The sequence below is a fragment of the Gekko japonicus genome, unplaced genomic scaffold, assembly GCF_001447785.1.
Source record: "Gekko japonicus isolate JY-2015 unplaced genomic scaffold, Gekko_japonicus_V1.1 scaffold341, whole genome shotgun sequence".
Lineage (NCBI taxonomy): Eukaryota > Metazoa > Chordata > Lepidosauria > Squamata > Gekkonidae > Gekko > Gekko japonicus.
The window spans coordinates 1147561-1161449 of NW_015170898.1; the positions used below are offsets into that span (position 1 = coordinate 1147561).

The window sequence follows — 13889 nt, forward strand, 5'->3', positions numbered from 1 at the left end:
GGAATGCCCTGGAGTGGCGAGAGGGGGCTTCGAGAGACGCCGGAGGGGGGCCTCGCTCCAGAAGCCTCGCCCGGGGTCCGGAGAGGCGCTTCTGCCTGGCGCCTGGGCACCGGACTCTCCGCCAGAGCCGAGGCAGCCGGGAGAGGCAGCGCTTACAAAGGTTGCGAAGGAAGCTGGCCGAGGTTCGCTCCAGCCCCTCAGCGAAGCCCGCAGAGCGCCTGTGCAGACTCGCTGGCCTCTCCCTCCCCTTCGCCGTCTCTCCTCCTCCCTCCCTCCCTTGCAACCTTTGCTTGTTTCAGCGGCCTCTTCCCCACCACCCCTCCCTCTCCCCCACACGGATCCACACTGTTTAAAAACAGGAGATCTAGGGGGGTGTTCTTCCAACCACCAGCACTGGACGCCATGCCCAGTGGCTAGGGGGCGGAGCCTGAGCGGTGGGGCGAGGGGTCCACGGCGCGCTGATCGGTCAATGGGGTGCTGCTCTCGTTCCCAGCCACGGGGTGGGGGGAGGGGGAGTGAGTGAGATCCACGGCGGGTGGTGGAAGCCGCTTCCTCTCGTTTCTCGTGACTCCTCCAGGATCTTTTGTCCCAGGATATAAACCCCGGTTCTCATCCCTTGCCCGCCCCAGAGGGTCTCACCGCATCTCACTGGCCATAGAAACGGAGCATCAGGATCTGGCTTACAGGGCAGCCCGCAGATAACTTGGCAATTGGACAGGTGCTTAAATCTGTATAGGAAAACGAGGCTGGCAGAGAAGATAAACTGCACAGTACTGGGCATAAAACAGAAAAGACAAGAATAAGGAATGTGAACTTTGTCTTAAGGTGACTGAACTTCGTGTGTACTTAGGCTGATTTCCACTTTCCCCTATCGGGCATTATTACCTCCATGAAAGATTACATCCATGCCTGTTCTTTTTGCATGATCTCAGTAGATCGATAAACGAAGCCCATACTGTACAATTATGCTTTAAAGTAGACTTTTAGTTTCATTAATTCCTAAAATGCCACCAATTCGGATCAGGCTGCCTACTGAGTTGCTTTCAACTTCCAAGGCCCTCTTTTACTATCAAAGCGTCAACAGCCACAATCCAGTCAGTTAAGCATTAAAACTGCAATTCTATGAGCGCTAATTGGGTAAAAATCCCCACTGAATCCCCTATAGAATTCATCTAACCCAATGGGACTTGGAAAGAAAGTTAGCTTGGACTGGGTCCTGTACATTCCCTCTTAGCTGCCTGTTCCTTATATTTCTACGTTTTGGTAGGAGTAAGGGGGAGTCATAAGAAATATGTTACCACTGACCAAGTCCATGTTGATATCCATGCACGACTATTTGGGCCTAAATGCCATAGATATTCACCGCAAAACCAACAGCTTGAGTACAAGATGCTAAAGTACTGGTTATACTGCTAAAACCCACGTATATAGAGAGGCTTAATGTTTCTCTAGCACTATTCCAGACGAATGGTTGGTGTTGGGTACGAAAATATCATATAAATATAGTTAAGAGATATCCCTTGGGTTTATCAACCAGAAAAAAGTTAAATGAACGTCGGTCTAGATGATCATCCATCCCTCCCTTTCTTGCAAAAATCCACTCTTCCAGGATTGCCTTCGCTCCTTTCTTAAATGTTTTCCTCCGTTTCTCCGCCATTGTTCTGCCCCTTTTGTTACATGGCCCCCCTTTTGTTATATTGCCTCTTGCCCAATGCTTCGCATTCTGAGGCCAACACAGTCTCTCCGCTTTCTAGAATACGAAGAATTTCTAGAATTGGGTGGGGGGCAAGGACGGGGGGGGGGCAGAGATCGAAATGTTGCCTCTGATTTGCAGCCACCCAAAGTTTTCGTCCACCCGCACAGACTCCGAAAACCTCCCGCCCTGCCTGGCGTTTCCAAAACAGGCCTGCTGCTCGTTTCCCCCCTCCCCCACCCTCCACCCTCTAGCCGCCTTTGTTGTATCGGTTCATCTCGGTTTCTTTTCTGAACCTGGAGAAACCACTGATGTAACCCCCTACCCCGTCACAGAACGTAAGGGAAATCCCAAAAAATTGTTAGAATTTTTGCTGTTGAAAGACAAGAAAATTCTTCCGCTTGTTTCCATATCGAGGGGAAATCGACTGGGGAAGGGTGCGGGGTGAAGGGTTGGTATCTCGTTCTTCGAATACAAGCAGCCCACTCTGGAAACGAAAAAGTGCTAAAAAAAAAAAAATGCCCTCTCCTCGGTGCAACTCTGCATCCAGCTTGAAAGCAGGCAAAGCCTCGAGGGGAGGGGGGGCGGGCTGGCGGGGGAGAGAACAGGCCCGGGATTCCCTGCCGCACCTGAAACCTAGCCAAGCTGTTGTTTTAACAGAGCAATAAAAATGAATTATGACTAACCGCCTTCTAGTTAATGGTTTTAGACGGGGATCCCCAGCCCCAGCAAATACGTAAGAGGGTTTTTATTTGTGCATGTGTTCCTGCAATTGATCTCTTTGATGACATTCTCATTCACAGAAAGCGTTTGATTTATGGGTTTAGGGAGAATTGCATCCAATCCTTCCAGCCCACGCAGCCCATGCATCCAACCCACGCAGCTCCGCGCCGCCCCACTTAGATGGGGCGCAAAACAGGGAAGCCAGCCACGATCAAAATAAACGCGCTGGAAGGAGGGAGACGGGTGCGGGCAAAGCCCTGGCCGAGGCTCTCCCCTTCCTCGCCCGCTCGTCCTATCGAGACACGCCGGCAGACCGACAGGCGCGAGGGAAATGTTGCCTGCTGGCGCCCGCAGTCCACAGAGGGGTTGAGGCGCACAAAGCAAACCTCATGTGGACCCTGCTGGTCGTCTGAAAGCGGGTGCCAGAACCTGCACATACACAACACACACTACAGAGCCCCAGTTAGTGGCCGCGAACTCTCGGCTGTTGCTTCAGTTGGGTTCCTTCAGGGGACTCCCTTGCCGTGGTCTCCTGAAAGGTGCACTTGCTAGCCTACTTTCTCCCTTCTCCGTCCTTAAGTCCCCTTTCCTACAACCACCAGCTTTCGTTCTCTAACCCTTTTGCGAGAAACTGGTGATTGAAATCTGTATATATATATTTTCGTGCATTGTTACGGATAATAATAATAATACCCTTTTCTGATTTCCTCTCTCTTAGGTTTCTTTTTTCTGGATCTTTGGACATCTGGGAAATCTTTGTGGGCATTTAAATGCTGGTTCCCTCCTGGCACCTTCCCTCCCTCCAGAGACACGGTTCGCAAAAGGAATAGATAGAAGCTTTCAATAATGGGAAAAGACATGTGCGCATTAAATTGTTGACTGTTTGGCGTAGCCTGTAGATGCAAGCGCCTGAAACTTGCAAGGCAGACTAGACGGCTTCTCGCCAAACATTAGTAAAAACACAGAATCCACACGAATGCACAAGCGCATAGGTTACAGGCTATAAACATCTTAACTTGTCCCTGCATCGTAGATTCTAATGTGTAAGGTTGAGGGGGTGGGCCTTTGGGGGCATTTTTGTTTTTCTGTTTGATCGCTGAGAACTTTGGAAATAAAATATTTGCAGGTGCTGACCCCAGAATAAATATATTGCTAACGAAAAAGGACAGAGCTTGTGACCGAATTGTTTGGTTTTATTGTGGAATTTAGACTACTGGGAGGGGGAGAAAATCCCTTGTGCATAAAGAGAGAGAGAGGAGAGAAGTGCTTGTAGCAAACAAGAATTTATTCTACCAAAAATACTTATGACAACGCATCCTAATGTCATACAAAAATAAAAAGAAAGTGAAGAGAGAGTTCAATACGATCACTTTCTTGCAGGCCTTATATATTGCTTTCACAGGAGGACCTAGAATGTGGCTAGGTTATACTGAACACAACTAAACAAAAACCAAAAAAAAGAGAGGAAGGCATAGAAAAACGGCAAAAAAATGGCTCTCCAACACATTATATATCAAAAAGGGAAGGAATGAAAAAGAAAATACTGACCAGGAAAGGGAAAGATATTAAATCGAACCATCTTTTCCCTCCCTCTTTTTCCCTCCCCCCTCCAAAAAGAGAGAGAGAGAGAGAGAGAGAGAAAGGGAAAGGAAAGAAAGATAGCATAACCCTTGGCGAGCGCTGGTCTGTCCATTCTCAGTAATTCAGATGCTGCAAGTCAATTGTGGTGAGTGTATCTGTAAAAAAGTCAAAGCTGTCAGCTGAAATATCTACAGGACTGTCGAGGGATCCTGGCAGGCTGGGGGAGACGGCATCCGAGAGCTGTAGGCAGGAATCCGCGGAGAAAACGCTGAAGTCCTGCAAAGAAGGGACGTCCAGGGCCTCCGGGCTGTCATTGTTCAGGCCGGCCGCACAGTTCTGGGCCATTGTTGACAGGCAGTTGGGAACAGTGGGTGACTGGTGCTGAAAATGTTTCAGATTTTTCTCATTGCTGGTTAAAGGCGAAACTGGGAAACTTTGGGAGTCTCCATTGTGGACAGACGGAACCTGCTGCTGTGCCAGGGCGTTCTGTTGAAAAGTGTAGCCTTCCCTTTCCAGAAGGGCGCCGGAGACATTGTTGAGGGCTTGCTCGAAGAGGGATTTCTCCTCCTCCTCCTCTTCCTCCTCCTCCTCCTCCTCGTCTTCTTCGGCTTTCTCCGAGTCCTCTAAGCCTTTGAATTTCCCGTCCACGTTCTGGTTCTCCTTGCATTGGGTCTGTCTCTTGTGCTTCATCCGTCGGTTTTGAAACCAGACTTTGACTTGCCTCTCCGTCAGATCCAGGAGGGCGGCTATCTCCACCCTCCTAGGTCTGCAGAGGTACTTGTTGAAATGAAATTCCTTTTCCAGCTCCAAAAGCTGCGTGTTAGTGTAAGCAGTCCTCAGCCTCCTAGAACCACCGTTACCATTATCGGGGATTTCAAGCGATTCTGTGTTTAAAAAAAACAAAAAAAACCCCAATAATAACAACGACAATCATGCAGACACCCAAGAGAGAAATCTGATAGTTGGAGATTTTAAATCTCCAGACATGTTGAGGAAGGGGTGGTAGGAGAGAAGGGGGGGGGGACACGACTCAAAACCCTCTGGCTTTCTCTGCAAAGCATAAAAATCTCAACTGCAACAAAATGGCCGCCCTTGAATGCAGTAAATCCATTGTTTTGCACTCTGGTGCACCGGGTCCCTTGGACCCCCTTTCTCCTGAGCTCAAGGCAACGCTTTGCCTCCATCTCCCAACCTAGAGCCATCCCCGAGCAAACTTTGATATTAGCCATACAACAATTTATAATTAATGCATCAGCTGCTTAGCTGAGCAAGAGCAATCTATCACTCTTCATTACTGTCAAATATCCCAACTCTAGGACAGGGAGACAAGAGGAGGTCACCTCCAACTCAAATAAATCATCCAACGCTAAACAAGTTAGGGGGAAGAAACTTTGCTGGGGGGCGGGTTGGGGGGGCTATTCTGATTTCTCTGGCTGTGGATCCCACCAGTTTGCTCTCTGGCTCTTCCTCCAGAAACCCTGTTCGAATCGCTTAAGTTAGGAAGGCAAGGACCGGGGCGGCTGGGGGGGGGGGGAATAGGGAGCCCCGCAGAAGGCGGAATGTGCGGCAAAGTCTTTCAACTGACCTTTGTGGCTCAGGCAAGCTGGTCCCGTGGCGGAGGCCGAAGACGGCGGCGGCAGGGCGGATTTCTTGGAGGCTTTTTTCTCCTTCATCCAGGGGTACTCCGGAGGCTGGAGGGCGCCGGATGGCACGGGGCTGCCGCTGCTGCCATTGGGGCTGTGCTTGGGGCGGCCGCTGCTGCTGTGGCGAGGGTGGTTGCCTGGGTTCAGACTGGGGATGGTCTGCTCAAAAGGAGGAGGAATCAGTGTCGAGTGTGAAAGCGTCGAGTTCTTGATTGATGAACTTTGAAATGTATCACCGACAGGGGGAAAAGATGTCAGGCACTCAGCGAGCGATGGCTGGCTATTGATAAAACCAATCTCTCGCTCAAATTCGAAATTCATGGCCTTCAACTCGCAGCCCCCTTGGAGAAAAAGTTCCCTCTTATTTAGCGCTTCTGGGAGGGGGAGGGGGGAGCAAGGCCCAGGAAGGGGGGGGGGACGAGAGAGGGAGAGAAAGGAAGAGGGAGAGAGAGAGAGAGAAAAGGGGAAAAAATATCATAGAAAATGGCTGGTGGGGTTTTTTTTTTCTAATTCACTGATTACAGCCGTATGGGGACCGTGCTACTATTAAACTATTGAATTCATGGAGACAAGGTTGAAATTGGACCGAATTGGCTGTCACATGATTGCCTCTGCCCAATGACAATTTGGGCTTTAATCAAAAGAAGCCACTGTCTGTTTGATTGATCCAAAAAAGTCGAGAAGGAACGCCTCATTGGGGGCCAGAAAGCCATTATTTACACTTTGTAAAAAGGGGGGGAGGCGGCTATTTGCCCAGTTCTCTCTCTCTCTCTCTCTCTCTCCCCTTTCGCCTCCTAATCTGGACGGATATCTGGGTGCGAGTGTGTGTTTGTGGTTGCCTGGTGGTAGTTGTGTGCTGCTGCTGCTGCTGCTGCCGCTGGCGGAGAAGTGCTGGGCTCCTCCATCCGGTGGGCTCCTTCCTGCCCCTTCTCTTCCCGCACGCTCCTCTCTCATTGTTTGGGACTGTCAGGCAAGCGCTTTGCACCTCACAAATCATTTAAGCGCCTCAATCCGACGCCTGGAGTCATTAACAAAGTAATCCATTAATCTTCAAAGTTTTGTCACTACCGGCCCCCACATCTCAGGCACACTGGAAGTTGCACCCGGTCAGCGACGCCAAACACTTCCTTAGGTTCGGTTTTAACCCCCCCCCCCCTTTCAGGAATAACCACTTCCTTAAAAACATGGAGGTGGGGTTCTTCCCCCACCCCCCCTTTTACTTGCTCCCAACCTGGGATCTGTACGCCATCCTCCCCCCCAACTGGGTGTACAGTACGGAAAACAATTGACCGCCGGTCCCCGAATCCATCTATTGTGTCGAAGGAATTTCTTTCACAGCCCTTTTGGCTCCTATGGGAAGGGCAACAGAACGCAGCCGGGTGGCTCGCGACTTTCCCCGGCAGTCGGCTCGACAGTGGTGGACGATCAAAAGAGATGTTTCCACTCCACCCGGGGACTGTAAATAGGGGTTCCAGGAAAGGGGAAGAAGGAGATCACAAAACAACATCTAAAGCATTAACTATATCACTGGAATCTGCTGACACATTGTGTTTAAGTAGCCTCAGAAAAGCTGGTCAGGGTATTTTCGATACCAATGAAATATTTCAGAAGTCAGTGCTGTAAACGGCTGAAAGCCGACGAACCCCTTTTGTTCCACCCACCTTGTTAGGGGCACACGACACCCCCCCCTCCCATTTGCTGGTTTAACCTGCCGATGGTTTGGGGAAGAATACCTTTACAATAGCCGCCAAAGAAAAAGGTAAGGAGAGGAAGGCGGAGAGACTTGGAGGCGAGGAAAAGAATCATAAGAAGGAGATGGAAACCAGACAGATTTCCTCTTCTCCAAGGCAGAGGCCAAGAGTCCTGTTATTTGGGGAGAGAGCATTCTGAAAGGGGGGGGGGAAGAGAGAAAGGAAACCGGGTCGCTCTATTTTTATATTTATGTATTCCAATGAAGCCAAAAGTGCATCCGTTACCTTTTAGTCTATTTAGACTGCCGAGATGAATCGTGAGAATGGCTGGCAAGTGGTTAAAATAATAAACTGGTCATTATACCACTAGCTTAAGTGAAACTGACCAAAAAAAAAAAAAAAGCAGCCATCATTTTAGTTTTAAGCAAATAACACCCCCTTATAGGGATCACAGGTGGGGGAGGGGCTGGGATCATGTAATATTTGTAACCTAAAATGTAGAAGAGGTGGCGGTGGTGGTTATTTAATTCTTCTTTGAGAGCTGGGGGGGGGGGGAGGGGAGGAAGGAAGGATGCCTTACAAATATACATGCTGTTGGAGATGTTAGGGGTTTTTTTTAATTTTCTTGCTTTTACTCCAAACAAAGCTCCGCTAAAGGCTGCGCGCGATCAATCTTCCCGGCCAAACGCTTTGACAGCTTCTGGCCCTTAAGAACACATTTCAGGCTTCTTGCTCTTTCCTGCCTCAAATGTGGCTGAGAAAAGAAGTGGAGAAAGAGCAAGAAACGCAAGTAAACAAGGGCTGTTTCTTCTTTTCCTCCTCCCCAAAAGGGGTTTTAATATTGAGGATGGGGACCTCAGCTCTCTTGGATGGCCCTAAAACAGCGACCATCCTAGATTTTTCTCCCTTCCTTTTTTCCACCTCTCTCCCTGCCTAGAATATGAGGGTTGAAAGTGAAATGGACTAGGGGGCGGGGGAGGTAACCCAAAAGGGGGGGGTTCCTTGGGTTCAGTTCAGAAAGCCTTTGTGAGTCAAATCCGTGTGGGAGGGTTATTCCGAGCATTTTGTGGTGGGCTGTCTAATAGAAAAAACACCTGGGACAAAGAATTTTTTTTCTATTGGGGGTGGTCAACCAAACCAAACCAAACAACAAAAAAAATCATGCAAAAATACATTCTGAGACACAAACAACAGTATACCTGCCTGCCGGGCTGCGTGGAGAAATCTTTTGCTGTTAAAAAAAAATAGGCGGATGAAATATTTGCTGGAGGGAAGGAAAAAGGCTGAAGACGTGCCTTTGAAAGGAGACAGAAATGGGGACGCCGCTGCCTTTTCCTTGTAGGTAGGTCCTCTTTGGAAGGTGGGTTTTCCGCGCCCAGGCCAGCCGGTTAGTCGCCACGGATGCCTGCTAGAAGGCATCCTCTTTGGCATTCGTTTTGACGAGGGAAAGATCCGCCACCATCCGCCCTCGCTTCAGTTTCCTCCAAAAGCGACAAACCGGAGCTTCACATTGATTTTTCCATCATAAGCCTCTTTTAAATATGATTACTTTTTAAAAGCTTTTGGGCAGCTCGTGTTCGTTTGGCAGAGCGCAGCGCTAGATATAAACGGAGCTTCCTCGAAGGAAGCAAGAAGGTATGTATAGAATGCCAAAGAATGCCGGAAAATGTGTATTCGAACATTACAATTCTGTTTCAGTTATTGGGGGGGGGGATATTACTGGAATGTGAAACCAGGATGATTCTTAGATTGAGGTAAAAGAGGGCAAATCATATTTCAAAAAGGGAAATCAATATGGCGACATTTTTCTTGAGACAAAAAAATAAAAAAAAATAAAACATCTACCAAAGTAGTATAGAACATCCTGGGTTCCCGGAATTCCAAAATCAAGTGATATTAAGAAATAAACTTCAGATCTTAAAAACATCAGATCTCTTTTCGATTTGTGGGAAACGAACCAACCAATCTTATCCTCAATCCCTAAAAAAAATAATCTTTGTTGGAAGGTTTTCTTAACGCAGATCGGAGCCTGGGGGTCCTTCTGGGAAAAATTTTCTAGAGATACAGCCAAAGCTATTAACAAAGTAGCTATTTTCTTAAAAACAAATGGGGGAAAAACCACCCCCGAACCTCTGCCTCGAAGGAGAGAGGTTCTCTTATCTCCCCTCCCCCACCCAGTCTCGAAAGAAGGGTGGGTGGGGAAATGGGCTGCGAATTATATCAGCAAAATGTGCAAAATCAGTTGTTGTTTTTTTTTTTAAAAAAAATCTTCTCGGTTTCTGAAACAGTAGACGAAAGCAGCTCAGCTGACGGGGAACAACCACGGTCTCTCTTTAACCCCCGGGGAGGGTCCAGTTCGCCTTGCGCACAGGCCCGGTTTATTATTGCTGAACCCCTTCCTTCAATATGGAGATGACAGACTGTATTTTGCTTGTTAGCAAAGGTGTCCTGAATTCGTGCCATCCCAAATACGAGTCTATACACGGGTCTCCGTGCTTATCCTTTGTTCTGCCGCCTTTTATTTAATTTCGCCTTAAAAAAAAAAAAGATCTATCTTTGTAAACAGTTACTGAATTGTCCACTTTGACCCCCGGGAGGAAAAGCGTGGGTGTAGAAGGCGCCCGGCCTTTTTCAAAGGTCCTCAGCGCAGAGGCGAGAAGAAGCGGCTTCCAGGGACCGGCTGGCCTTTCCCAGCAGAAAGAGCCCAACATGGCGAAGGAAGCGAACAGCCTGCAAGCGGGACCGAGCTCAGGCTGAGGCCTCCAGAGGCGACTCCCGCGGCAAAGCCACAGCACCTGAGCTCCACTTACGGACTGTACCGTACCGTCTCTTGGACAAGGCCACGGGGCCCAAAAAAGGACAAGAAGGAAACGCTGCACTCCCTGTGGCTGTATCTATTTTTTTTTTTTAATAGAAATCTGTATGTCCTCAGCTGTGGTTACAGAGGGCGGACGCCTCTTGGATATTTCCAGTGGCCTGTTGTTTGCAACAGACGAATGCTTATTTAAGGCTTGGGAGGCCAACCAAAGCAACTGGGAAGAGCTGAAGGGCGGATATGGGCGATTTATGTATTCAGAAACTGAACTGACAGGATCGGCTGATGCCTTATGTTCCCTCTCAGGCAACCTCCTCTTTTAAAGGCAAAGGATCGTATCTGAACTCTGTATTATTCAGAATAAAAACTTTATTTTTTTTCCAGAATGTGAGCAGCAAGGAATGTATAACTTTCAAAACAAATCTAGGTTTTTTTTTCTTGTTCATGTTTACACATTTTCCGTTTAGTTTGATGTTACAGACATCCTTTTCTTTGTTCCTATGGCAGCCGGTTGTTTGCTTTCGAGATTTTATTGCATTTTCTTTTTAAATAAAGGACTTCTCGTTTCCTTTTCAAACGATATAACCTATGTATGCTATCTAACATACAGTCTGGTAAATATCTCCTGAATATTCAGGGTACAGGTTTTTTTTTAATATCTTTATATATATAAATATGAACAGATGGGGATAAATAAAAAAATTTAAACACTTAGATTATTCAAAGTTTGCAAAAAATATAAATAAATCTGAATGTTCACCAGCATACACACGTTGAAAGACGTACACGTATTAATATTTTCACCCAGGGAGCCCCTGTTCAAGCGCCTTTGATTTCTCTCTCGCTATTTAAAAGAAGTGCAATTAAAATAAAAAATGCTTCCCCGGTTGGGATCAATTTTGTACGAACAAATTCACATTTAAGAACCATCTGGATAGAAAAAATTTGTTCATATACCCTGTTTTGATAAAAGAGTTGACTTGAAAGTACAAAGCCTCCGCATACTCTCAAAGCGAGGACACGAGGCAAGAGTTCAAGGAGATAAATATTCACTATTGAAACTAGAGAGCAATTCAAGCAACAAATATTGCTACGTCACATAAACTAGAAAACGCTTTTTACCGAAAGAAAACAAAACAAAGTAAAATAGAGGGGGAGGGGCCTAAAGTGTTTTCTTTTCTTTTTTAAAAAAAAAGACGGTAGAGGGATTCACGTAGTAACTGATGATGATATATTACAGATGGGTAAGTTTGGGAGCTTCCTGAATTCTTCCCTGAGAAGGATGGTGAGAAGTAAGATCTGTGTAGGTTGGGTGTGGCTCGCAAGGTCCATGGTGATGATTGTTGCCCATTGGTCCACTGTAGTCCATATTGGTGGAGGAAGGGTGAGTGAGGTGAGTCAGACCAAAAATGGAAGGCCCAGAATTTGCCATGGTATCCACATAATTGCCCCCAACATAGACGGGGCTTCCCTGTATATGTGGATTGCCATAACCATTGCCTTGAAGAGGATGAGGGTCATATTCAGGAGTCACTGCTGCAGTTCCGGTGTATCTCTTTTGAGCAGGTGGGCAGCTATTGAGAGGAGCCGGATATGACGTAGGGATGCCATAGGCATTCTGATGAGGCTTGCTGAAGGATGGAGGTGACTGGGGCTCGTAGGGAACACTGTTTACTAATGAATGCATAGAGTTCAGGTATCCTCCAGCGGCCGGTGGGACAGGACTTCTGCTGGGGGACTGTCCTCCAGAAGAGGTCATCATACCTTTCCCCTTCTGATCCTTTTTGTATTTCATCCTGCGGTTTTGAAACCATATTTTGATCTGTCTTTCAGTGAGATTTAGCAAATTAGCCATCTCTACCCTTCTTGGCCTGCAAAGGTATCTATTGAAGTGAAATTCCTTTTCCAGTTCTACCAGCTGGGCACTTGTATAAGCCGTGCGGGCTCTCTTAGAGGAAGCTTGCCCAGGGGGGCTTTTATCACCAGCACAACTCTCACCTATGCAAATCATAACAAAGAACAAAGTGAGTATGGTGGCACCTGGGCACCAACAAAGAATCAACATCTGTCATACTAGCATCAACATACAGCAGGGCCTAGTGGTAGAACTGGCTGTTTCATGAGTCAGATTGTCTGCTGTGTCCACCATATGCTCAGGTGATAGTAACACCTTTAAGAAATGTATACAGATTGTAGGTGTCATTCTAGGACCCAAGACACAGCCCTTGAAGACGGATGGATGGGAATGCAGCCCCATAGATACTTCTGTTCAAAAGACAAATGCAGTTGGGATATAAAGATATAGATTTTGGGGTTGCACACTGTCAGTCCCCCAAACACCAAATCAAGAGTCGTTTGCTACATTAATTGGCTTTCTTCCAAGTAATTGAGTGAAAGTCCTTTTGAAGTCCATAGGCTGAATTATTTTGTTGCTTAGGAAATTTTAGGGAGAACAATACTTGACCCCTTTAAATCACATTTGAAGGTCTAATTGACCTTTGTGGGTTCCAGACACTGTACCTGAATTATTCAAAGCAACCCAGAAGACTTCAAAATGGTATCTTTCATTTCTCACGCTAAAATATGCTGCCAATCTGAACATAAGACCCAGTGGTAAAAGCCATCCTCCAATTATTTCTTTCCCCTGCAGCTTCCAACTGCCAGTTCCACAAACCAGTAACAAAGAACAGGTGGGTTAAAGATAACTGTGGCCCATGGGATGAAATGTACACACAGGGCCTGGTCTACCATGAGCCTTCTCAGGAGGCAAATTTTAGGATGTCATTAAAAAGTAGGATATCTTGGATCATTTAGTGTATTGTTTTTTCATCACCATGAGAAGGGGACACTGCTTAGATTCCATTCCCCACCCCAACTATTTTTGGCCTTGCCTTTGTGCACCCCTCATAGAAGAAGAAGAAGAAGAAGAGATTGGATTTATACCCCGCCCTTCACTACCCAAAGGTGTCTCAGAGCGGCTTACAACTCCTTTCTTCCCCTCCCCACAACAGACACCCTGTGAGGTAGGTGGGGCTGAAAGAGCTCTGACAGAAACTGCTCTTTCTCAAGAACAGCTCTTATCAGAACTACGGCTTGCCCAAGGTCATCCAGCCAGGTGCAAATGGAGGAGTGGGGAATCAAACCCAGTTCTCTCAGATTAGAGTCTGCGCACTTAACCACTACACCAAACTGGCTCATAGAAAGCTAAAAATGTCTAAAAGTTCCATTCAGTCCCAGATACCCTAAACTCCTTTGGAAGTAAATTCTACTGAAATCCATGGAGTTGCTTGCAGTTTTAATATCAAGCTGTATGTACAAGTTGAACAGAGTTCGATGGGACAACTGTCTCTGATTGCACATCAGCCCCATAAGTCCCAGAAAATTGAATAGGATTTACTTCCTACTTTAGGATTGGGCTGCCGCCATTATTATTTAGACTGAACTGGGTTATTAAAGGGGAAAGGCAAAGCTCAAAATACATAGTTTACAGCTCTGTATATATTAAATAATAAAACACGTCAGAGTTAATTTTCCAGTATAACAGCATTAGAAATGCATTGAAGAAAACATTTGCAAAAAAATTAGAATCTATTTTCTCAGCAGAAGATAAATTGAGGAAGTAAGTGGTAAATAGAAGCCAAATGCCTGGGGAGGCTGAGGCTAATACTTTCCCCATCGATTTGGGTTTACTTATGTAATAGCACTGTTGATAAACACCATAATCCTCCCATAATGTATTTATG

At 46.7% G+C, this 13889-nt stretch overlaps 2 protein-coding genes across 2 annotated transcripts in view; both read right to left on the minus strand.

Moving 5' to 3' along the window:
• Nucleotides 1–4096: 4096 nt before the first annotated feature.
• Nucleotides 4097–5961, minus strand: HOXA2 (homeobox A2). The gene is made up of 2 exons (XM_015418573.1): nt 5583–5961; nt 4097–4881 (listed from the first exon to the last, which is right to left on the minus strand). Exons 1-2 carry the CDS (start codon nt 5959–5961, stop codon nt 4112–4114), a joined length of 1149 nt encoding a protein of 382 aa, XP_015274059.1. The 3' UTR covers nt 4097–4111.
• Nucleotides 5962–11303: 5342 nt separating this feature from the next.
• HOXA3 (homeobox A3) overlaps nt 11304–13889 on the minus strand; it is a 3767-nt gene continuing 1181 nt past the window's right edge. Inside the window, exon 2 of the mRNA XM_015418572.1 lies at nt 11304–12144. Within this exon, the coding sequence (XP_015274058.1) occupies nt 11381–12144 (764 nt within the window). The 3' untranslated portion in view covers nt 11304–11380. The remainder of the gene's footprint in view (nt 12145–13889) is intronic.

Excerpts from the sequence above, each read along its gene's own strand:
- HOXA2 (XM_015418573.1), bottom strand. The coding sequence starts at position 5,961 with ATGAATTTCGAATTTGAGCGAGAGATTGGTTTTATCAATAGCCAGCCA. Across the intron at positions 4,882-5,582 it reads AGCTTGCCTGAGCCACAAAG|AATCGCTTGAAATCCCCGAT; the intron begins GTCAGTTGAAAG and ends TTTTAAACACAG.